A 26,083-nucleotide genomic window follows, 5' to 3' on the forward strand; every position below is an offset into this window, starting at 1 on the left:
TTCTGGCAATACCTCAAATCATATGCTCATTATGACAGTGTCACACAAATGTCTAAAGGATACAATTATGAAATTACATTTCTACCAGCAACCTGACTGATTGGTGGAAGGATTACAAGTAGTAAGAATTGCCAACGAGTATTTTTATTCCCCTTAACATATCCAAGCAGTTTTGTTGCTTTAGTATTATTATTATTATTATTATTATTATTATTATTATTATTATTATTATCTTATCTTCATTATTTTAATGTATACTTTAAACTTTGACAGTAATCCAACTATTTTCCCTTGAAAGTTATTGAGAATGCAGTGGACTTGTATCAAAAAGTAATTTGTAGGAGACAGGGTTGCATATAAGAGACAAGGCATGAGTGCAACTGTCTGGTTTGAGCTAAATGATCAGATGCCCTGATTGTTTAGTTTTGCCTTAACAAAGCTGGTGGTGCTAGGTTGATGGGATGAAAGGGAAGAGAGAACTGTGGTCATGTAAGAACAGTAAAACTAGAGCAAAATTGAGATTAGTTTGAACAGCCTCAGGAGCACCTTCCAGGCACTTGAACAGCCTAAAACAACCACTGGTAATTCAACATAATCCAAGGGGGCCGTTTGTTGGCTGACTGGATTTTTTGCTACTATCTATGGTATATCAAACATGACCTGTGCTGTGTCTCAATGTGCATACCTTTGAACTGACATGGTCTACTTTAAGTGCATAAGTGTGTCCCCTTTAAAAAAAAAAAAAAGACAAATATGCTGTGCACAATGCTGTATAAATCCGGATAGTGCACTCATAATGGTCAAAATGTCTGGAATCATTTAAATTTCTCACGCTCATCAACTTCCGCCATCTTTCAGAGGTGGCGCAACCAGCCACGGATGAAGTTGGACCGGTTAATAAGAATATGTTACTTATCTCAGGAAGAAGTTAAACGATGTGACAGTTCCACCATTTTAGATTAAAATAAATGAAAATATATTTTGAGACATAAGAAATTGAATTTAAAATGTGCAATAAAAGACTGGTAAACACATAGTGAACATGCAGGCTCATGGTGAAGACATCGTAATGCCCTCCGTTAAATCCCTGTAGGCACAAACAGAAGCTTTTTGGAAGCCATCCATGGAAACCTTGTCGTCAGGTATATCCTGGTACAGCCATGTTTCCTTCAAACACATTATGCTACTACCTATATATTCTCTCTTACTACTAGCTAACGCTGTTAGCTTGTCTATTTCTTTAGCCTGTCATATTACTTCGCCCCTGACATAAGGGTTGAGACAGCTTATATCTCCGTTTCTCAATAAATCTTGACCAAGTTCTCCGTCTTTCTTAGTGGCAGATGCTACCTTTATCTTAAGTGGTTAAATTGAGCAGTCTGTAATGATTTGCTACTGTGGACGATAACGTTGCTAGCTAGCCAACAGCAGCAACCACATACGGTGTGCAATTTCAGACAGCAATACATGGACAAATTCATTATCTGCGTAGGTATTCACAGTTAAAGACATACAGTTTACTAAGGGATGTTTCCAACTTGAGACACAGCACTGAATTTTCTGTAACAACGCTTTTCTACTGTGTTGGTTAATATAACTCCTCAATATTCTGCGATAAAGTCAACTAAAGTTTAACTCGAGGGAAAAGCTATATTTATATTTTAATCACATGCAAGGTTTTATGTATTTTGTCATTTTGTCGGCTATGTGAACAGTAACTGTCAGAGATTTCAGAGTGAAGAAACTGCCAACATTTTTCTCATGGGAAGATTACAGATTGTAAACTGAGATGCGTTTTTCCTCCTGTTATTAGAAATAATGTAAGCACGAGCCTCAAATTGGAGTCAAATGAGAAATGAGCAGTGACACTGACCTGTGTGAGAGAACCTGCTCAAATATTAGTAATATGCTCTGGTGAATGTTAAGAAACGCACAGTCTTTTTCAGCCTTTTAAAAATAATTTATTGCTGTGTTCAATGACTGTATTTGTGGAAATACTATACTGCTGTATGTGAAAGTGACACTGTATTCATAGCAATATAGTGAGTGTAATAGAATGAGTATTTTCAATGTCATATACAAATATTTACTATCATTTAAAAAAGCAAAAAATAGAAATGAACTACAGTAGCAGCAGCATGGGTTGAAGCTTTAGCTGTTAAATTGTTTTGAGTATTTCATTCACAAACACATGGAAAAAGAACAATATGATATCATGATTATATCCATAATGTCTTCATTATAAGTAAATTACTGGTATATCAAGACTCAAGACAGTCATTTTTGATACCTCACTGGCTGTTCATCTGTCCCTTCCCATGTAAATCTAATAAGCTAACATGTTCTCATTTCCAACTCGTCAACCTTGGTCAAGATCTAGTGGCATACGTTTTTAATGCTCTCCTTTATCATTAATGATTTATCTACAACACGTGATTCATTTAAGTTCATTGTATCTGTACCGTAAGTTAACATTAGTGGTTGGGTTTAGACAATCAAAGTATTTGGTTGGATTTAAAACACAACTATTGTTTGGTTTAAAGGAAGTAAGTTAAGTACATTGGGTAAATAGAAATAAGTCAACATTGACTTTTGCCTTTACTAATACACGTAACACAAAGTGGTCTCCTGTGTGAAAGACCATCCATCCCCTTATACCTGTGCAGACAAATGCTCTTACTACACCACACTTAAATCTCGTACTGTACTAAAGTACAATTTTGAGTTGTTTGTAGTTTCTCTGAGTATTCTCAGGTTATGCTACTTTGTACTTCTACTCCAGTTTTTAGAAGCCAATATTGTCCTTTGTACTTCACTACATTTATTTGACAGATTTTGTTACTATTTACTTTTTAGTTTTAGATTATTAGCTAATACAAAATCTAAGTCCATTATTAAATAAACTTTTACGTTTATGTTAGGATGTCCAGCAGCCGTATATAAAGTTATTCAAAATAAATCTACCAGCTGTTATAAAAATAGATAAATCATTTTAATAGTAACCAATAATGGTTACTATTAAAATGATTTATATATATATATATATATATATATATATATATATATATATATATATATATATATATATATACGTTTCTGAAATGGTCCATTAGGCATAAGGAGAACTTTTACTTTTGGTTCTTTAAGTATATTTTGATGCCGATACTTTTGTACTTGAGCAAGATTTTGAATGCAGGACATTTATTTTTAACCAACTCCTTTTAAAAGGTAATATTGCTAGTTTTACTGAAAAAGAGTACTTCTTCCAACACTGCTGACCACCTGCTGTATTTGACGAGTTGGGAGTGAGAAACACCTAGCTGACCTTTAGTCTCTGAATTAACAATCCATAAGAATTCAGTCCTGGTTGGTTTGACAGCAGCTGTGTTAACTGGTGGTAACATCAAGTGCAATTTAATAACACAAGTCCAAGGGTTCTGTTCGAAATTACACACTTATTGTACACTGGCGCTAGCTAACATGATCTGGGTGGCTACTCTGTCTGTCTTTTGAGAGCGTCCCACCAAATTGTTGGCCAATGGAATTCATCACATTACATTCTTTTAATAAAAAAGACAATGTCATCCAACAAAGAAAAGCAGAACTCATTCAAAAATATGTGCTTCATTGTCTTATACATTTACCTATACAGTCCATGACATAACGCATTGTGTCTTATGAATCTCTTGGGCGTTGTTTCTCGTTGACAAGCAGTAGACCAGCAATTCCCGTGATCTGCAAGGTAAAATTACTGTCTTCTGAATGGAGTCTGGTGGCTTTGGAGAGAGCCGAGATTACATTGTGATATCCCCAAGGGATTTCTGATGGCCTGGTAAAGCAGTGGAAATACTCCAAATATAGTATACATTTAAAACTGATAATGATTTGGTTTTTCGAAAATTAAGCAATTTGAAAAATAGCGTCCTGATTCTGATGGGAATTTGTCATTTTTTTTACATTTTAAAGATAAAAAAATAAACAGATTCGTTGAAAAGAAAAAGTGAAACAGATGAATTCAAAATGAAATTCAATTGCAGCAATATAATTTGTACTTGTGGAAGTGTAGAAGGGTTTGTGATTACTAAGGGATTTGTTGGTTTTAAAATGAAACTGCTAGTCTTTTGCCCTTGGTGAAAAAACACAAATTATTACTTTATTGTGGTATTGATTTTGTAACATTTACATGGGAAAATGTACATTGACCTACTCTATGTATTGTATTTTGTTTTCAAAGCACATAAAGACAATCAGACAATATATGTTGCGCGTCAACAGTCCAAAACCAACATTTAAAGTTCAGATATAAAGATATGCTATACTAACCAGCCTAAAAAAAGGAAACTAAAGGAACTTCATCCGGTATCCTGCACCAGAGATATGTAACTGCCAAACAATAAAAGCACTGGAATTACATTCAGGGGTTAATTCCTATTAATAATCTGTTTCTGTCCTTGACACTAAGCAGTCCAATGTCAGCTAACCGTGTCTTATGCTTCCAGTTCCTCCTCTATCTCCTCTCTTTTAAAGGGGAGGTCGGTGTGCCCTGTGCCAATGTCCAGCACTTGCAAGTTGGACAGGTGTGAGAAAGAGCTCTCGTCCACAGAATCCACAGACAGGCGGTTAAACCTTAAAGGAGAAAAAGGGAAATTTTCGTGATGTGTTATTACTGAATTGACAGTTGGCTTTTGATGACATTTCAGAGGCTGAAAGCAAAACTCCTGTCGTGCAGAATTTGTTGAGCAGACAGCAGGTGACATATACAAATCACATCTGTCATCCGTCAGCTTTGATCCACCCGGGGATCAGTGTAGTGGCACACATCCATCAAAAATATATGCCACAATAAAATGCCCTTACAATAATGTTCTAAATCAATCAAATACAGTTGTTTACTCACTGAACATCAAAGCACTTCTAAGAATAATCTTCATCTACTCTTGTCTATCTAAATGCTTGCATATGTTGCCTATGAACTATAGCCAATGGGTAATACACATGCAGCTAGTGATGAATAAATACACGTAAATCCTCCTTTCACTTCCCCTTACTGACGGAAAGCATTCCAGCCACTCTAAATTGGCTCAGGCCAAAGGCCAGCTGTGGGGGGAGTTTGGTGGAGAAAAAAAAAGAAAATAAATGTGGCAACAGCTGATATGACACAACACAAAGATCACAGCAGCCTGGAAGGGGTAATGTCCCGTAAACAAGAACCATAAAGCAACTAGGTTGAGGTCAGGCTGACAACCAAACAGAACAAAAGCCTTAAAGCGCCGACTGAAACCTCTTTACTGTGCTGTCTGACCGCTGCTTTCAGCTGCAGGGCCTGTGGGTGTAAGCCTGCACTATGTGAAATAAACCAAAGTGGAAAATTTGCTGAATGCACACAAGAGATGGAGGGATTAGATACCACATCGCAGTACTCTGAAAAATGAAGTCAGACTGTCCCACACAGTAAATTCATTTGATAAGTAAGAAACGAGGACACCAAGAATTGTTACATAGAAAATACTATTTTGAACTGTGGTGTTAGGAGTGAAAAGTAGGGTTTATGGTCACACTATTGCTAATTATCAAGCTATAAACTGCTTAGGAATCCTGGTCTCCTTTACATGACCTTTCCCTAACAATGAAACTGCATAGAGTGGTCCAGTGATGATATACTTGTGTAGGCCGACCCAGAAGTTAGCATTGCAAAACTAAATGGGATTTACCCATTGGATTTTTGGTATATTCCATAAATATGTTTAGAGAGCACATATTTTTGATACTACATGTTTTGTTCAGCAGGATAATTTCCACATATAAACACAACTTTGTGATTTTTAAAGCGTAAATGCAATAGTCAGAAGTACAAAGCTAATATTAGGCTATAAACAAAGTACATCACGGTTGCATGGCTGCACTTCGCCACACACCTAAATGCAGCCCAGTGTTGATGTTTCATATTTTATTACGTTTTTTTGCCGTATTTGAGACACATTGACGCTTTATACATTCACAAGTAGCATATTTACTGACATACTTTGTAACGCTGAAAAAAACATCCCTTCGCCTTGTTTTAACCACAGACTTTATTTCAGGCTTCTAACCTCAAACTTGTTCAAAAGGGAATCGGAATTTGTAATATGTGAAGTCATTTCTGGGTTTTAGGACTCATTCCTACACGACTCTATTCAATTACATTTTTGAAAAAAACACAATTTTCCCCAGATTTGTTTTTCAAAATGTACAGTTATAATTTTGAAAGACAGTGGAGGTCTACAAAAGAAAAAGGACAGTGGGAAGGAAGGATGGACGGACAGATGGATTTCATTTATTTTTACCAAGTAGTTTTGTTGAGTGTTGATTGGTTAAAATTGACAATGGTAACTACTTAAAAGATCTAGGAGAATATACTTTTCCCTCATAAAGTAATTTAGAATGCAGTTTAATCGGTATGTTTTTTGTGGGGGACAGAAGTAGAAGATCATTTTTGAACAACAAATATTCATACAAATAATATGACCAAGAAAAAATATTTTGTGTCAGTTTGTGTATGGATCAAACTAAGAAAATAGAATTTATTGAAAAGTAATGTTCCAGTAAGCAGATTTAGTTACGTTTGGACGTTGGCTCTCGCTTGGAGACCTGCATAGCAGTATAAACAAAAGCAACAATTTCCTCAGGACCATTTTTCAGTCGTACTTGCACAATCATTCCCTGAGTGGAGATCAATCCACATGGAAAAGAAAGTTATGAAAGTGGCCACACACCAGATTTTCATAAAGCCCTTAAGACAGCAAAAAATGGCCAGTTCCCTCCCATGTGTTTCATGCAGCTACTTTGAAATAACACAGCTTGTGCAGACAATCATGAAGGAAAAATGCAGCGTTAACCATAGTGTAACAACCATTGAGAAGAAAAGGACTCAGTTCAAGAACGGAGTCCTCGTATAAGAAATGTTTTGTGGGACTCTTACCGGAGAAAGATTCCTTTGATATTTGGAGTGCCTTCAAAAGCTGAAGCAGGAACACTTGAGATGCGATTACTCTGCAGGTAAAGGTACTCCAGAGACTCAGGCAGGTCGGATGGGATGTGTGACAGCTGGTTACCAGACAGGTCTAGTGTCTAAAAATTACAAGATGCACAGTCAATACTAAACATAATGCTTTAAGTTCCCTGATCTTTGTACGGATGTATGCTTTATACTTATAGATAGCATCCTTTTCCACCGCAGGAAATTAATAAGCCATGATCAGAGGTTCTGCTTTTAATTTCATTCACCTCAGATCTGATTTGAGTATGAGTATATTACGCTCACTTGAGTACTGTTTTGCTTAACTTCCACTTATTGAAGATACATCCTCTTATACACTGAAAAAACTGTTATGTTCAACTTACTATTATGCTTTCATCTAACCTAATACAGTTATGTGAAATCTGTTGACATAATACATTTAATTTAAGTCATCATTTTTTTCAGTGTACAAAAGCTCCATACTAGAGCTTCACAAGAATTTCAAAAGTCCAGGTTGGGGGTTGTTAAGTTCCTGTAGTGGACAAACACAACAACTGTCTTGCTTTTGTATCCAACATGTTTCTTTCTCTATAGCCATTTACCGAGAGTGCAGTAAGCTCCATCCAGGCTCCCTGGTAGGCTGAATTCAGTTTCAGCTGGTTTTCACTCAGGATGAGCTTCCGTAGCTTCTCCATGCCCGTCAGTGCACCATCTGGTATGGAGTTCAGCTGGTTGTTCTTGATTTCGAGCACCTGCAGGCTGCGGGGAAGACCAAGGGGGAACGAGGACAGGTTGTTTCCCGACAGATCCAGGGTTTCCAGTATACGCAGCTTCCTAAAGGCTTCGCGGTGAAGCTTGGGGCTCGTCAGCTTGTTGTAGCTGAGGTTCAGCTCAGTCAGGGTGTACAACATAGCCAGGTCGTTACGGCTAATGTCAGTAATGAGGTTGTGAAGCAGCATGAGGGTCTTGGCCCTTTTAGGCAAGCCCCTGGGAACACGCTCTAGGAGGTTGTTGTACATGTGAAGAGTGTGCAGCTTCTTCAAACCCTAGGCAAAGTGCAAATTTGTTTCACAAAGCAGTTGAGCATTTTAACTCCAGGCTGTTCTGCAAAATGAAATTATAAAGTAAAATATCTTTATAAAATAGATTTGTACCTGGAAGGCAGAAGGATGGATGGAACGTGAGCGCAGCTTGTTATTGTGAAGGAGCAGGTACTCAAGGTTTCGGACAGAAGCAAGAGCGTCTCCAGGGATGCTACGAATGGAATTCTTCTCCAGATGGAGGAGTACTAGATTGCGTGGCAGCCCCGTCGGGACCACACTTAGGTTGTTATTTGACAAGTCCAAACACTCCAGGCTGCTCAATTGGCTGCCAGAGAAGAACAGAAACTAATCAATTATTGGTGCTTTCTGTCTGATGTAGCAGAACAATTATTTATGCATATGAAAAACATATAAATCAACACTGTTCTTCTTTTTCTCTATGCAGTAACAACCAGGGTGATGGAAGAAGTACTCAGATTTGTTACTTAAGTAAAGGTAGCAATTCAACATTACATATGTACAAGTATCAGCATCAAAATATAAAGTACCAAAAGGAAAAGTAATCATACCTAACGACGTATTTCAGAATCATATATATATATTGAGTTACTGTTATGATTATTTTTATTTGATTGTCGACGTCTGTCAAATAAATGTAGTGATGTAAAATGTACATTATTGGCTTTAAAAATGTAGTGGAGTATATTTACACTGAAAAATTGTCTTTAATTAAATGTATTTACGTTTAGTTGAAAGCAATAATATTACATTGAACCAAATGTTTTTTATTTAAACGTAATATTATTGCTTTCAACTAACCTAATCCAGTTATTTGAAATTTGTTGACATAATACATTTAATTAAAGTCAATGTTTCAGTTTGTTTTGTCACTAAAGAAGCATGTACTGAGAATACTCAGGTCAAGAATAAGTACCTCAACATTTTACCAAAGTACATTACTTGAGTACATGTACTTTGTTACTATCCATCACTGAGCACCAAGATGTTAAAACTATTCATCCCCTAGGGTTTTTCCACCTGAAAGTCTCGTTGTCCATGCCTTCATTGTTGAGGAGGTTGTTCTGGAGGTACAGCTCTCTGAGGTTTGACAAGTTGTCAAAGGCCCCTGCTGGAATTTCCTCCAACTTGTTATTCTGCAACAACAAGAACAATCCTTATGCAATCATAATTTAAGGTAGTCATTCAAATAATATGTCTATCATCCACCTTACACCGTAAGGACCATTGAACGGGTGCTGCACCTTCAGATGAAGACGGTAGAGGCTGGAGGGCAGGTTCCTCGGGACGGCCCGCAGGAAGTTGCTTGACATGGTGAGGATCTCCAGGTTGTCAGAACCATTGAACGCATGTTCAGGAAACCCTTTGTCCGTCAGCTTGTTGTTATGGAGATACACAGACCTGGGATCCATGATCAAGGGACATTGCCATGTGTACAGTAAATGGACATGATTCCAGTAACTAGGGGTCAATTGACAAAAACACACACATACGTACCTCAGTTTTGGTTTTTGGCCAAATGTATACAGGTAGATCTTTGTAAGCTGATTAGCAGCAAAATCAGCACTAACCAAAGAGGGTGGTAGGACTATTGGTGCTGAGGTGAGCTGCAATCACAAGAAAAGCAGCAGGACAAGACATAGTTACTGAGAGATGGCCATGAATACCGGTCGGTTGGTCCAAAGTCATGGTCCCAGGATGATGTATCCTAATGTCTTTTGGGATTCCCTTTAATCTAGTGCCACTAGCAGGTCAATGTTTACAGAGTCACTTTGTGTCACTGGGGCTTGTACGAATGACTCTACTGATCTGCTAGTCCGACTTTAAATCTGTAAAATTGTTTGACCGATTTCTGCCAAATTATCCCCTGCTGTGTTGTGTTAACTGCTTATTGGAATATGTTAGCCTGCTTATACAGAACAGTAAGATGGTTACCATGGTGAAGATAATACCTTATAAACATGTGGATGTTAACACAGCCATTTTGATGATTTCAGCATGCTAAAGTTATTTGTACAATATTAGCATTTATAAGTACAGCCTCATAGAGCTGGTGGTTTGGCAGAACTGTTGCAGTGTTTTTAATCATGCATTATCACAAACGTTCTATAACCTTAACATAGCTCCAAAAAACACTAAAATGGGCATAATGGATGTTTCGAAAGACAATACATCTATTTTGTTGTTTGAGTAGAAGAATTTGATTATTACCTACAAGTATTTGCTGTCTGTCTGAGAAGTACATTATTGTACCCTTATTATAAGCAAGGTTTCTTCACTTCTTTCTCCAAAGAACATGTGCACCATTGTAAAAAAAATAGCAAATCCGAGGAAGCACTGGTGAGATTAGATGTTCATTTAGAGCTCTCTCCTTTATAACATGGTTTATGGATTAAAGCAGCATGGGTGTCTTTGAGGCTTAGTGAGCACTTTAAAATCTCCTATTCTTCCTGTTTGCCTATTCATCTCTGTGAAGGCACAAACCAATCTGTCCATCCTTTCTCTGTCTCTGGCTGTGTCCAAAAAGGTCAGTAGCATTTTAGCTCGCACCAGCTGGCGCAGCCTTACTGGAAGTGATTACCAGCATGAGTTTGCACACAAATGTGAATGAGAGGAGACCACCACCTCTCTCTACCAGCTGGCACTCTGTCAGTGTATTGGAATAGAATGGAAGCAAATGATTGTGATTATTGGATAGACAAATGATAAAGTAGCCTTTGGATCATTTAAGCAAATTACAAGTTTCAATATTAGAGATAGAGAACAAACTCAATTCTACTGAGACTCACCTTGTTATTTGCCAGATATAAATAAGCCAGCTCTTCAAGCATCTCGAAACCTTCATCTTCAAGGCCTATAAAAAGAAAATCATCAGTCAGTTATGAGTAACTTATTAAACATGTAAGTTTAATTGGATAATCTTAACAACGTGATCACATGATTCCTTCCGACATTATTGAAGGTCTGCTGTAAGCTAACTAGCTAACCCAGCTAACCTAGCTAACACAGTCATTTTGAATCTATTGATGAAACACTTACAATTATGAAGCTGACTAACTCTGCCAACAGTGGGAGTTGGACAACTTTATAATCCCTGAACATCACCAAGAGCTCCAATCCCAGCTGTGTGCATCAATGTTTACTGTCCCCTGGCTTTGGTTGTGTTTTGAGCTTCTTGCAGCGTTTTTATTTGCAGTTTTGAATTGGCTGTGTGTCTTTTGTGCAGTGCTTTTAGTAAACGCTGCACATGTTTCCTCAAATTGGTAACTTTTTGTAAATGCTGTGCATATTTACATTGTTTTTTTAAGATGCCGCTGTTTCTCCTAATGGAATTGTTTTGGGGCGTTATAGCGTCTTTGTATCTATCGTGCAGCATACAATAGCGATGAAAATTATCTCAAACTCAATGTAGGCATTTCAGGACATACGGTTTAAGAAAAAGTTCTTCAAAGCTCTTTTTAGACTGAGAAGTGGAAAGCCAAATTACTGTAGTTGTATTCTGCAATATGTGTCTGAATGGTAATACGCTCATTTGTGCCAGGGTGGAAAAGACACATGATTTTCCCAATTTCAGTTGTTATTGTCTTGTTTAGCTCATTGACTATAGGCAATGACTGGACTTAATTTATTTTATAAATTAAGTTTGAGGCAGATAAAGACGCTGAACTTTCGACTTGACCAATGCAATTTATGCTAAATGGGTCAAGGCACTCCAGGCTTGATTGGATTTCAGGAGAGCAGTTCTCAGTCTAAATCAGCGATACTCAACCCGCGGCTCGCGAGCCGCATGCGGCTCCTTTAAGACTAGTTGCGGCTCTTTTAAGTCCCAGTTAAAAAAAATAAAATCTCAAAAAATCTTTAAAAAACGAAAAACAAAAACATTGTCAGCAGAATTCATCAACATTTCATTATCACTCACAAGTCACGTGTATTAAGCCGCCCCTCCCCCCTCCCTCTGAACAACCAATCACAAATGATTTCAGGTTTCCCGCTCTGATTGCAGGTGCGCGAGATAAATGCTCCGTCACACTGGGAAAACTAGCACACAGCACTACGCAAAAATGGCAAAGGAATATAGGAAAAGAAAATATGAAGAGGAATATCGAACATTTAAAGAGGACTGGGAACTCGAGTTTTTCTTCGTCTCCACCGGTTCGGGAAAATGCATCTGCCTGCTTTGTGACAACATCATTTCACAATTTAAAAGGTCCCATTTGCAGCGCCATCACGACACAAAACACCCGAAGTTCAGCACCGACTTTCCGAAAGGTGGAGAGCTGAGGGCGGAAAAGCTGGCGAGACTCAAACAGAACCGAACTGCTCAAAAAAACGTATTCCACACTAATACGAGTGAAAGAGCAACAGAGGCATCCTACAAAATCACACATGAACTGATGAAACAGATGAAGCCATATACTGATGGAGAAATGGTGAAGGATTGCATACTGCTGGCTTGTTCAACGTTGTTTCCTGAGAAAAAAGACCTGGAACGAGAGGCAAAAAAAATTCACTGTCGGATTCTACTGTAGCTAGGAGGGCATCAAACATTTCAGAGAACATTGCACATACTCCTAAGGACAAACTGTCATCCGCTGAGTTTGTCAGCCTTGCAATGGACGAAAGCTTGGATATCAATGACACGCCACAATTACTCATCTTTATCCGAGCCATCAACAGTAAGTTTGACATTACAGAAGAACTGCTTGACATGGTTTCACTGGAAAATGGAACAACGGGCATTGAAATAAAAAACGCTGTGCTGGAAACATTAGAAAAGTTGAACATTGGACCAGAAAAAATCACAGCATTCACAACAGATGGCGCACCGGCGATGCTTGGTAAGAGGAACGGAGCCGTGGCTTTGTTGAAAGAAACGCTGAAAAACGGCGGGGTTGCTGCTGAGGGTATTTTCTCATACCATTGTATTGTGCATCAACAAGCCTTGTTTGCTAAGTTCAAATGTCTGAATGAAGTGATGGCAAATGTAATCGAAGTGGTTAATTATATCAGGGCCCGTGCAAGAAACCACCTAAATTTTAAACTGCTGTGTGAGGAGTTTAACACTCACTATGGAGATTTGGTGTTACACACCGAGATCAGATGGCTGTCTAAAGGACGTATGCTTGCACATTTCATGGACCTGCTTGAACCCCTGAAATCCTTCATTTTCGGCCAAGGGGAGACTTCCCGATTTTCCTTTTTGGATGATGAAGAGTGGGTGCTGTCTGTTGCGTTCCTGTGTGACATTACGCAGCACTTGAACGAACTTAATCTCAAGATGCAGGGAAGAAACAAGACCGTGTATGAGCTCTACACGGCTGTCAGAGTATTCTCTGACAAACTGGATGTACTTGAACGAAGTGTCCGTGGTTCTGATTACCGTTTCTTCCCCACCGTGCAGAAAGTGATGGCGATGCATGCAGACGCTCTCCTGCCCTGTCAATCACAATGCTGTGACGTGCTAACTGAGCTCAAGCAAAACTACACATCAAGATTCCACGACTTCAAGGACCATAGCAATATTTTTTTACTTGTGAAAAACCCATTCCTGATTGAGGTCAATGAAATGAAGCAAATAAGCGACCAGCTCGGACTTGTGCAGCTTCAAATGGAGTTTGTGGAGTTAAAGAGCTCAGATGAACTTCAGCTTCAGTTTCGGATTACAGATGTCGTGGACTTTTGGAAACTGGCGGGGCATCTACCAAATATCTCCAGACTGGCAAGACGCATCATCTCAATGTTTCCGTCCACATACCGGTGTGAAGCAGCATTCTCTGCGCTCTCAAAAATAAAATGTCGCAACCGAAACAGATTGAGTCTGCAGCACACAATAGAGGCCCTTCGGATCGCCGTTTCCAGCACAGAGCCCGACTTCAAATCACTTGTGCGGCAGAAGGAGTGTCAGAAATCACATTGAGTGTGAAGTAAGTACAACATTACTCTTCTGACAACCCCTGCTGTCTATAATCTGCTGTTATATGGACTGTGATGATCAGTAAACATGCTGTCTGTTATCTGTTGTTATAAGCAGTGATGATCAGCAATGTGTGTTTTGTGGTTGCAGTGAAAATAATAAATCACAGTTATTGCACTGTACATTATGCTTTTCATTCCTTAGTAACATATTACTATGATCCATATTCTCAAATGCATAATGCTTTCAGGGAGGAAAGGAGCGTTTTTGGATTGTGGCTCTTGCAAAAATATTTTTTCGTCAATGTGGCTCCTGATTAGGACAAGGTTGAGTACCACTGGTCTAAATGTATTTTTGTACGACTAGTTAAATAGACATCTTTATATTTTGTCTTCACACGGGAGACATGTACACAATCTTGGATAGGGAGTTGTCCCATATAAATGTAATTTCCCTTGGAAGATTGTGTATATAAAAACTCAATGCTAGGTTAATAAGATATGGGAGACATATGCAACAGAAACAAAGCAAGCAGTCACACAGCTGGCCAGGAGGAGAAAAACCACCAAGCTATCTGTTCCCCTCAGCAGACTGTCAGACAGAATTATAATGACACATTGGAATTCAGTGGGGAAAACTCTGACTGTTGTGTGCGCTTATGCACCAAACAGCAGTTCAGAGTATTCGGCCTTCTTGGAGACCCTGAAAGAAGTCCTGTATGGGGCTCCTGAAGGGGACTCCTTAGTCTTGCTGGGAGATTTCAACAAACACGTGGGCAATGATGGAGACACTTGGAGGGGCGTGATTGGGAGGAACGGCCCCCCTGATCTGAACCGGAGTGGTGGTTTGTTACTGGACTTCTGTGCTAGTCATGGATTGGCCATAACAAACACCATATTCAAACATAAGGATGCTCATAAGTGTACGTGGTACCAGAGCACCCTAGGCAGAAGGTCCATGATCGATTTTGTTATCGTATCATCGGGCCTGAGGCCGCAAGTTTTGGACACTCGGGTGAAGAGAGGGGCGGAGTTGTCAACTGATCACCATCTGGTGGTGAGTTGGGTCGAGTGGCGGGGGAAGCCTCTGGACAGACCTGGTAAGCCCAAACGTGTAGTGCGGGTGAACTAGGAACGTCTGGAGGAGTCCCAAGTCCAGGAGGCCTTCAACTCACACCTCCGGCGGAGCTTTTCAGGCATCCCTGTGGAGGCTGGGGACATTGAACCAGAATGGGTGGTGTTCAAAGCCTCTATTGCCGAAGCTGCGGCGGGGAGCTGTGGTCTTAAGGTCTTAGGTGCCTCAAGGGGAGGTAACCCTCGAACCTCCTGGTGGACACCGGTGGCCAGGGAAGCCGTCCGACTGAAGAAGGAGGCCTTCCGGGATATGTTATCCCTGGGTACTCCTGACGAAGTTGCAAGGTATCGTCAGGCCCGAAGAATAAGGTGTTCTACCGCCTCATTTCCGTGGCATGGTACAGCTCAACTTGATTCCACTTGACTTAATTTTGATGACAGGTACTCTGTTTCGGTTTCGAAAGAATATTGTTCCCCATCACTGCGGTGTGAGGCTTAGCTTTGTAAATTGATCACACTGTGGCTTTCAGTTTTAAAAACTAGTGAAAACAAACTGCAAACATAATGTGGGAAGCTATTGACAGTAGGTTGTGTGAGAATAATCAATATATTGAAACGGAAGTGAAATGATATAATTCACTATTTCTCGACGGACCGGATTGTTGTACTTCTGGTCGTACCAGATGTTATTGTTTTTAGCCTCAGGTAGCTAATAGTAAATCGTATATATGGGTAGAGAGAGATTGACGTTTGGAGTTACATACTAAACACACCACCTCTTTTTCCCTACCTTTGTCAACCATATAATGCTGCAGAAAATAGGCGTAATAATAGAAAAATGGAAGTCATTTTTACAATGACCCTACAAGACACAAATTAAGCCTTGTAGAGAGATAGAGCTCAGCTATTTGTGACAGCAGTTTAGTGCATTTTCTGCCTTAAAAGACTATTATTGACCTTTTTATATATATTTTTTTTATGTCTGGTAAATTGCACCTTTTAGGGGCCTGCGATCTAAGTTTTTCATGTGTTAACATTACACTATAGCTTTGTATAAACCTTTGAATCTTGAATCTTCTTAAGCTTTTATCAATTGCCCTGCCTATTCTGGAAGTGACTATTGTCTGAAAGAAAAGCCTAGCATTGATTTGGGGGAACAACTGACATCCAAAGCAAAAAAAACACTATAATTTATTCTCTACTTTGTAAGTATTGTGCTGAATATTTAACCCACGCCAAACTGCATTTATCCTCTAAAATAACTCCTAATGGCGATAATTTGTCATTCAAAGAGTAAAATTGATTTTATTTGACCTGACAGTGACCTCACTGCTGAGCAGGGATAAGCATGTTTTCAACAGCACACTTTCCCACAGAACATTGCTGGGTGTTTAGACTGTTAAACAGTGTTTACCATCTGATGTCAGCCAGTTGTTCTGAAGGTTGAGGGTCTCGAGCTGATGCAGATAGGAAATGTGCTCCACTGTTATCTCCTCAATTTTGTTGTTCTGGCATCAGGGGACAAAAAACAGAGAGTTCATAGAAAGGCAGCCAGTTTGCTTTAGTCTCGGTCATTTCTGAGCAGAAATACAAATTGTTGATTTGATAAACTTTATTTATGTGCAGTTGTGTGACAGACCTGTAGAGCGAGCTGACGAGTTTTATCCGAAAGCTCGGCGGGAAACTCAGTGAGATCGACTCCAGCGCAATCCACCGAGCCTTCTGCCGTACAGCTGCACTCCAGCGGACATTCAAGCAGCTCAGATTTCGTCACCGCTGTTGAGATGTTGGTCTCCTTTATTGGCTCTTCCTCCTCCTCTTCCTCCGGCTGGAGAGGGGCCTGGCAATGCACCAACACCAACGCCAAGAGCAGCACACTCAGGGCCTGCAGGATGGAATGCTTGGGAAAGGCCATGTCGAGCTTTCCTGTTGCACAAGCAAATGGAAAGAAACGTTCAAAACAACAGGAGGATTTGGTTCCTGGAAATAGGGTCTTGCTAAAGTACAATCTTCTACTTTTGGCCATGAATGTGGTGGTAGATCCTTGGTTGATCAATGTAACTTATTATTATACAGTATTGGGTGAATGAGATGGACCATGCTCCACTGTGGGTTCCAAATACATGTTGGGTTGGGATAAGCCATCTTCACTGTTTACTACCCTACTGTCTGAAAAACACACAAGCAGAACTCAGTCTGGTGATTACTTACTCATCTCTACAAAGCAGATACACACACCTTTATTTTGTTATAGCCCCCCAAAATCCCAATTACTCCCTTTAGCTCCCTGATTTCTAAAAATGCAATTAAGCTCACAGCTAAGGTAAAAAAAAACCAGCAGGAAGCCATTTTCTGAAACAGAGCAGACCATGTCTCCGTGTTCACCACCTGTTGGCTATAAGCACAGCAGTTACCTATTGAGAGGAGTTTTTGTGGGATGTTGAAAATAAAATCCTGCTTGGAGGGAAAAAGGTGTATATTGGTACATGAACGGGCACTGCACAGATGTCACGTCCAAATCCATTTGTGAGTCAGAGGGAGTTCTATTCATTCTTCAAAAACAGCCCAATACAAAAATGAAATAGCCTGTACCTCATTATAGGTTTTTATGTGTTATTAAACATAGCTCTGAGTGGCTGATACTGACATTGCAGTACAGTGACATGAATGTTGGCTGAATGTGTTTAGCTGCTGTAGTTGAGCGGTCTTGGCATTGTAAATGCTGGCTCACCGACTTACAGAGACTCTTGAATTGCACAGAGCCACCGTTTCTGTTTAGTGATTTTCCTATAAAAAGGCCGGCTGTGAAAAATGCATAATACTGTAGCTTACAGGAGAGGACAGTTGTTAATCTATTTTTCAGACACTGATTACTGAGCAAGGCTATCATTTAGTGGGTTTAAAAGAAACAATGACATTATTTTACTTCCAGCGTCCTTGGACATGCTCTACCATTTTGGTCCACAATGAAATGTCAGAAGATGTGGATGATTAAGAATAGTGCTGTAGACATTCATTTTCCCTTCAGGATGAATTTTAATAGCTTTAGTATTCATCGAACTTTTGCTCATCAAATTGACAGTTAAGTTTGTCTAAACTTTGGTGTACAACCAAATATATGCAAGACTAATGTCATTCCCACTAGCTTAAAGCTGTAAAAACTGATTAAGCTAATACCTATGGCTATGACTGCCTTTACACAGATCCGTGCATAGTGACGGGTGAGCCAGTTGCTAGCGGCTAGCTATGCTAGTCCCTGGGGCACACAAACAAGCCCTAACATAAACTAGGATACTACCGGTTTGAGTAAACAAAGCACGGAAAAACTTGGATTACACCCGGAACACACTCTATGCCTAAAGAGGACAGATTTTGCTCATTTTCAGGTTTCATATTAGTATGTTGTGCCTCTACTGTGACATGTCTCCATGCTTTAATGTTCAAAAAGCTCTTTATTTTTTCTCACACTGTCTGTGCTGCAGCACCTCTTTTCACCCTCTGTCTGAAACCAGAGCCCATTGTGCTCTGATGGGTTCGCTGGCCGACTCTGTTGTGATTGGTCAACTGTTTAGAGATGTCCCGCCCCTTATCCTATCACGAACAATGTGTTGGAGCAGTAGCCAATAGAAGCTCAAGTGTTACATAGTGATGTCACTATGTTACAGATGTTATGTTTTCCTTCCAATGATTTAAACCAGCTTTAACCTAGGAACGTTTTTTTTTATGGAGCTTGACTCATTTTTTATGATTCTCCTTCAAATTTAAAGCAAACAAAACACCCATGTCCACCATGGGATTATGTACGAAAACGTTTTATTTTTAATCTTTTCAATCCAGCAACACTGGTCTATCTTTGCAAGGCATTTTATTTAATGGATGAAAGGTTTGTAATGTTTACGCACCAGGCTAGCAACAGAAGACAGCTGGTTCTCAGCCCCCTCTCTCTGCGGTGTCTGAAGCTCCGGGCCTCAACAACTGGAAGGGATAATTTAAAAAAAGAACACAAGCAACAATCTCAGTCCATCACATCATTCCACACTTGTAAGCAATCACACAAGTCAATGGTTTCTAAAATTGCTTCTGATTGTTAGCATTATATGAGGTACTTCCCTAGTACTTGTATTGGCTAAAGTACATGGTGGCTGCATTGCCCCCCTCCTCCCAAGCAGTGTACTGCTGTGTGAGTCTACAGCAATAAAACTTACTTTAGACACCTAAAGGAAACTCCCCCCTGATTGAACTGAAGCTATTTTGTATTTACTTTTGCCAGATACACCAGATTTATTTGAGTATATCTGCAGTTTCTGTTTGCATTTATTGTGAGTCACTTAAAATAAAAGCATCACAAAATCACAAAATCTAATGTAATGTAATATAAAAAACACAAACAAACACAGTAATCAAGCAGTGGTAGACCAATGGAGTCTGGTGGTATTGGCAAAGCATTGATGGACATGACAGCTTCAGCTGCCATGGCCAAAGAGCTGTTTGAAGGCAAGGGAAAGCTTTACCATGGGCTGGTGCTCTACTCTATTTCTCCAATATTAAAGCTTCAGATATGAATACAATAAAATAATAAGAATCTAGCCTTTTGCTTATTTCAGTCAAGCACAGCAGTGTTTATTTAAGGATAGAGTTCTGGGAAAGCCAGCAAAAAGCCTGCTGTCCAGAAGTGTCGAAAGAACTGTTTAAGGGGGCAATCAAATCATGCTCTGAAGGCAAAAGTCTAAAAGCCATCTATTTGTAGAGCTTTTTTGTTTGTCCACACAGAAAATCCACGAAGCTGAATGCTTAACCAAAAACAAATACACACTAAAAGCCTTTGCACTTTGCTGCACTTCATGTGCATGTGAGTGCTGGCTAGAATAAAAAAACAGCATAGCAGTCAGGGGTTAGAGAAGAGTTTAAAGCTGTCACCATGTCAACAGCACTCTCGTGTTACCTTATAATTTAGAAGCTTCAAGAGAAAACAGTATTTATTAGCAGAGGCAGAGCATTTCAAAGTCTTCATAGCATTTCCATGGTCTTTCTCGGCTGAGCAGAGGTCGTAAGGTGCTTTGCTAAAGTGGATCATCTGGAATACACATTGTCATGCACGGATGACTGAAGCTGAGACTTAACAGCCCAGTATAAGCTACACATAGCATAACAGCAGCCTTCCATAAAACATGCAGCGATGAAGTCTGCCAAAGCAATGTTCTGCTGGTCTGCTACTTTACCCCGTCCGACCAAGGTTTGCCGAAGCACACTGAAGTCTGACGTCCAGTCCAAACACAAGCTGTCCCATAGCAGGAGAGGAGTCACACAGCCACAGCAGATACCCTCCAGATGTGAGGAGAGAGAGCGGGAGAGGGAAAGTTAAGAGAAAGACATGAAGGGGAACAGGCAGGAGTGAAAAAGGAAGGGAGTGAGTAAGCGAGAAAACTCGAACCTGAACAGGAGCCAATACACAAATTCTTTCCTTTTTTTCTCACATTTTCTTCCAGAGAAATTTTTTTTTTCACCAAAATGTAGCAGTTTCCACAACAGTTTAATACTTTTCAACAAAAACGTTCCAATCCCACAAGATTCAAGTGAGATTATAATCATAGACTCGGGAATCGGGATAGAAGGTCTGATCACTTTGAATAGATCTTGGATAAAGGGGCTGAAAAATGTGCTCCAATGTACAAAAAGAATATTATTCATAAAACATGTAACCTATTTGAAAAAAGATCCTCACCTCACCTCATGTTTCACCGTTTGTTGACATGCTCTGAGGTATCTTATATTTGAGTAAGAGACCATTTATTTTGTCTGAAATGTCCCAGGAATGAATCAGAAAGTAGACGATTGGCCTGCCAAATTGGGGCGGCAGGATGTGATCTAATGTCCCACGTGTTTCTGCTGAAGGCCTCTTCAACAAGCCCACCTCCCATTAGGAGCAGTGTGTGAACATCTGCTGCCATTATGGAGCATTAGCATAGTTCATTGAATTCAACTGTAAATGCAAAAGAGTTCTGGAATAATTTATCACCTCATTTGTCATTCCCTGCTTTTTACTAAAACAATTTCAACAATATTGGAAAATTAGCAAAAGTTAAAGCCCAGTTCCTTATCAAATATTTTTTTGTTAGGAAGGCATTAGAATAAAACTGCTTTAAACAAAGAATTGCTCCACAAAATGAATATAAACTACATAGTTTGAATTGAGTTAACCTGGTTAGTTATGATACCTGTACTATAGAAACGATAAAAATGGTATCGATACCATTCTATGGATATAGTTAGTTGCATTGTGGTTATTCTAGCTTAGCATGAAGACAGGAAACAAGAGTAAACAGCCAGCCTATGTCCAAAATAGTTGTTGTCTGAATTATATCCATTTTGATGAACTGGCATGTTGGTTTCAGTTGGAAAAACTGCAAGATAACACATTAAATAAGCGTTTAAAATGGACTGGAAACCCTAAAGAACCTCTGATTTCTATTTTATGTAAAGAAAATTCAACTCAAGTCAAATCCATTTCCATAGCACATACACAGCATGTAATGACCGAAGGTGTTTAGGGCAGAAGACAGCAAGTTAACAGAGCAGACAACTAAAAACGGAATACATTCACCCAGGCAAAGATCAATGAGAAATGCAAAAGAAAAGAGTCTAGCCTTGAGCTTTGAATGACTCAGGAGAAAGGATTCAACACATTCTGATACGGTGGTGCAATTTGTTCCACAGACAACGGGTCAATAATAGAGATCGACCCTAAATGAATTCTGAGACCCCCAGGCATTTATGTCCTCTGAGTTAACATTCTGTTAACACATGGCATCAGGGACTAATCTTTCCAGGGTAATGTTATATAAGTCTGAAACATTTTTTCTCAGGTCTTTCAGGTATTGAGGATTAGTTTGGCCTCATTCTCAGGTTGTCAAAAACATCCTTTTTTTATTCAAAACCAAAATCTTTTTCCCAAATCTAGCCCGATTGTGACGTTGAAAATAAGAATGGGTTAGGGGAACAACTTCTCAAACTACAATCTACTTTTTGCCAAACTCTCCAACAACCAATCATCATGCTGCTGTCAGACTGTAAATCTGATCTTCTCTCTCCTGCAGTCAGCTGTCATTTCAGGTGTATCGCTGCGGCCTTCCTCCACAAGATACACTTCCTGTCATCATATCAATGCGAGGTCAAGTCTATCAGGAGTCAACTCCTCACCAAATCCTAATCATGTCCGGTGCACATGTCAATAAATATTCTGTAATAAAAATGTAAATAAATCTGTCAAATATCAGACCCAAAGAAATGTTCCCTGTGAGTGACCCGGCATTAAAACTTCATATAAGTATGAGCGAACAATTCAATGGAGTGTCTAAACAAATGTACTTAAATAAGTCTTACAAATCACTCAATCACCAATTGCCAAGTTTGAGGTCAAAATAAATAAATTGTTTTGGAAGAAGTTAAAGCTTTGCAGCGGCCCAGGTTCAAACTGCAGATGTGAGAGAAGACTGACTGACATTGGATTGACTCAGATTTGAAACATAATGAAACACTTTGTTTTATGCACCATATTTGACCCCAAATGTGTTTCTTCCATATTTATTACCTAGAAAGCAGCTGCTGCTAAACTTTTTGTCTAAGGATGTATCCAGGAAAAGCTTTTGTCATTTACAACCAGTAATGAGATCATTTTTAAAGTGTTCATTAGCCACATTTGACAAAAAAGGTTTTTATTTTGCTATAACAGAAACCTCTGTATGCCCTCTCCATTAAACACAGGGATGTGGACATTGGTTTTTATCTCACACACACAAACTGAATGAACCACCGAGATATCATTAAGTGTGTTTTAAAGGCACACTACATAATTTTGTTCAACTCAGTCTGTAAATCAAGGTTTCAAGGTTGAAACCTTGAAACCTTGAAACCTTGAAAAGAACAACAAAAGTCTTTGCAATTGCAGTCAATGTCTCTCGGTTAAAATGTCTTCAGTGTTCAGGAGGTTTTCTCCGGAGCCAAATTATATGCAGAGGCTCCTTGGCAGACAACGGTTGCTGCGCGTTGAGTTGACAATTATTTTGGCTAAGCCTGCTTCCGCTTCAGGGGATTAGGGAAATTTATCCAGGAGCCCATTAATCCACAGATTAGCTTTTTCCAAAAGATATAACAAAAACACTTAATAAAGAAGTTTCTCTGACGCTATTCGGCTACGGCTAACGCTTGCTCAGCTTTATTCTCTGAAAACTTAAGATCAAGACGTCCAATCACTTAAACCCAGGGGTGTCCAAACCTTTTTCACCGAGGGCCACATACAGAAAAATATACGGAGAGCTGGGCCACTTATGGAGGGGAATATCACCTCATAAGTTAAGTTATAAGTTAGCAAAACAAATCAAATTTAGGTGAATAATGCACGATACTTGAAAACGCTTACAGAAAAAAAACAGCCTACATCCCGTCTGTCTTTAGGGTTTCATTTATTGTGTTGGCAGCTCACTCCTTATAACAGAAGCCTCAGATTGCTAATAATAAGAGTAAATATGAAGGTTACATTTCAAGCTGGTTATAGAAATAAGTTATTGGGTTTTTTTTATCAACTAAGATTTGTTAGAAGATGTTTTAAATTTTAAATGACTGAATTTATTTGAACATTGGGCTCATTAATATATTTTAACATATATATTTGAGAAGTACAATACAAGACAAGCAGAAGTTTAGTTTGAGGGCCGTATTGCATTATACTTTTAGAATTTGCAGAGGGCCGATTCAAAATGGCCTGCGGGCCGCATTTGGCCCCCTGGCCGTAGTTTGGAAACCCCTGACTTAAACCCATTATCAGGTTAAAGTAGAAGCTAAATAAATATGGTAAAGATCTGACTTTAAACAGGATGAAAAGGTAATCCATGACAGTTTTGGGCAGAAAACCACAACACGCTCAAAAAACATCGCCATTGCAGGTGACCAACTTAAATGGACTGTTACCTTGGTTAAGATTACGTATTTAACGGAATAAACATAAGTCTTGGTATTTGTATAGATCTGAATGTGGACATGTTACATGATAATATACCTTTAAATCTGAATCTGAAATATAATACATGTTTTTCTGAAATGCATCTGGACTCACTTAATATTAAGCAATTGCAACTACTCTTCTAGAAGTGGCCTCTAGTATTTGTTTCTAGAATATAAATCTCCTGCTTAAAGCTATTTGTGCTGGAACAGCACACACCAAGTGCAGACAGGAGTGGAGACAGTGATGAATGCATGGAGGAAGACAAGGAGACTCTGGGGGAGAGTGAGAGTGATGGGGTTGTGGGAGTCTCACTTACTGATCTCATGCCTGCTGAGCTGCTGATTCCACACTGAGAGGGAGACAGACCTCGGTGTGTAGCCTCTCCTGAAATGAGAGGAAACACACTCTGATCTCTGCTCTGGTTATTTCTCGTCATGTTTTTTGGCAGGCTGATTTCTAGAAGGGCTCTCTCCCTGTTTCCACAGTTATAGTGGAACATGTTCAGGCAACTCTCTGAAAGCAATGGTCGCTCTTGATGTCAAAGTTTTTCTGTATGCTCTACCCTGTAGCTGCTGCTGAGGGATAGTTTGAACTGTCTCAAGTGGGTTTGAACTTATCCATAGTCAGTATATTACCTGCAGTAGATGGTGGTCGGCACACCACATTATTGGAACAGCAGAAAGCTAAGCAATGCAATGCTGTGGACAGAGACAGCAGCAAATCATAGTTTAGATACTTTAAAAAGTCCATTTTGTGATGGAAACTTCTGAAGCAATGGAGACGAAACTCAGAGAGACACTGGAGAGCAGGAACTTGATGGCAAAACACTGTTGGGTTTATTCGGAGTTGCGGCCGGAGAATTGACAAGACATTTACTGTAGACACGAGTTGCCACAGCGGTTGCCAAATGAATTCTGAAGATCTCGACAATAGGAAGAGGTTTTAACTAGTTCTGAATGGAAAAGATGTTGTCGGAGTAGTGACATGTTTAAAAAAAAAATGGAAATGCCGCCACTCCGACAATTAGACGTGAATGTTGGAGTAGAGGTATGTCGGAATAGCAGCATGTAACCCATGCTAGCTAGCTTGCCATTTCCAAAATAACAAAAAATGGAGCATATCAGTTTAGCATATCACGCTAACAAATATTCAGGTCAATATTATGAAGTGATGTTATTTGACAACAATGTAAGTTCTAAAAACTTCTACAAAAGACAAATAATGAACCATCCCCCGCAGTTCAGTCGCATTGAACTTGTTTCAGATCAAAAAAAGGGAGAACCATTGTTGCACATGCACAACAACAATTTAACTTATACATTTTGAGTTGATCTATCCTAAATACAGTACATTTAATATGTGAATATTTAATATAACGAAAACAATTTTACACTCATTAACTATACACAGCTTTATTTCTTAGATAGATAGCATTTTAATGGGTTAGTTTGAATTCACCAAGTAACACAGTTACAGGCTAACCAATACAGGCAGTGGTAGACCAGATCTCACATGTTCTGGGAAGAGAAATTTCTGTTTTGTCTGTGACCTTGTAGCTTTGTAGATAATTTAAGATTACAATTGCAGTTCCCCATCTGAAAGGGCTGTCCGACAGCAACATAAAGTGATGAAAATATTCTAAATATAGCGTACATTTTACATGATTTCGATTTTTTTATGTGTCTAGTTTTGTTGCTAAAAATCAATACATTGTTTGGGTTTCCTGCTGTACCTCATACAAACCTAAATAAATATGAATTATCCCGTTAAAGCATGGAGTCGTAGTGAAAAATCCCCAGTATAATCTTATTTTATGTACAGTTGTTTTCAATAACGGCTGGGAGTTTGATGAGTCTCTCCTTGCACACAGCTGAGCTCCTGCGTGCTTTTGTAAAAACGAATCCTTTTCATGTTCAACTTGGACCAACTATTTTCCACTGCTCTTCAAAGGGCTCTGGTCTCCTGAAAAAGCAGACCACGAATACAAGCCTTCAATGCCCACCCAGAGTGTGTTTGTAAAGAAGAAATTGTCAAATAAAG

At 39.2% G+C, this 26,083-nt stretch overlaps 1 protein-coding gene across 3 annotated transcripts; it reads right to left on the reverse strand.

Annotated features, from left to right (window-relative positions):
• Positions 1–3,548: 3,548 nt before the first annotated feature.
• podn (podocan) lies at positions 3,549–20,790 on the reverse strand. 3 transcript variants are annotated; one of them, XM_063891719.1, is made up of 13 exons: positions 20,773–20,790; positions 20,265–20,367; positions 18,948–19,020; positions 16,685–16,971; positions 16,460–16,553; positions 10,848–10,912; positions 9,556–9,665; positions 9,303–9,459; positions 9,079–9,194; positions 8,152–8,365; positions 7,600–8,043; positions 6,959–7,107; positions 3,549–4,626 (listed from the first exon to the last, which is right to left on the reverse strand). In XM_063891719.1, exons 4-13 carry the CDS (start codon positions 16,958–16,960, stop codon positions 4,488–4,490), a joined length of 1,764 nt encoding a protein of 587 aa, XP_063747789.1. In that variant the 5' UTR covers positions 16,961–16,971; positions 18,948–19,020; positions 20,265–20,367; positions 20,773–20,790; the 3' UTR covers positions 3,549–4,487. The 3 variants fall into 3 exon arrangements, with proteins under 3 accessions (XP_063747789.1, XP_063747788.1, XP_063747790.1); XM_063891718.1 differs by lacking the exon at positions 20,773–20,790 and having other exon boundaries at positions 20,265–20,420; XM_063891720.1 differs by lacking the exons at positions 20,265–20,367; positions 20,773–20,790 and adding an exon at positions 19,988–20,217.
• Positions 20,791–26,083: the final 5,293 nt, after the last annotated feature.

This window comes from Eleginops maclovinus, chromosome 9 (assembly GCF_036324505.1).
Source record: "Eleginops maclovinus isolate JMC-PN-2008 ecotype Puerto Natales chromosome 9, JC_Emac_rtc_rv5, whole genome shotgun sequence".
Taxonomy (NCBI): domain Eukaryota; kingdom Metazoa; phylum Chordata; class Actinopteri; order Perciformes; family Eleginopidae; genus Eleginops; species Eleginops maclovinus.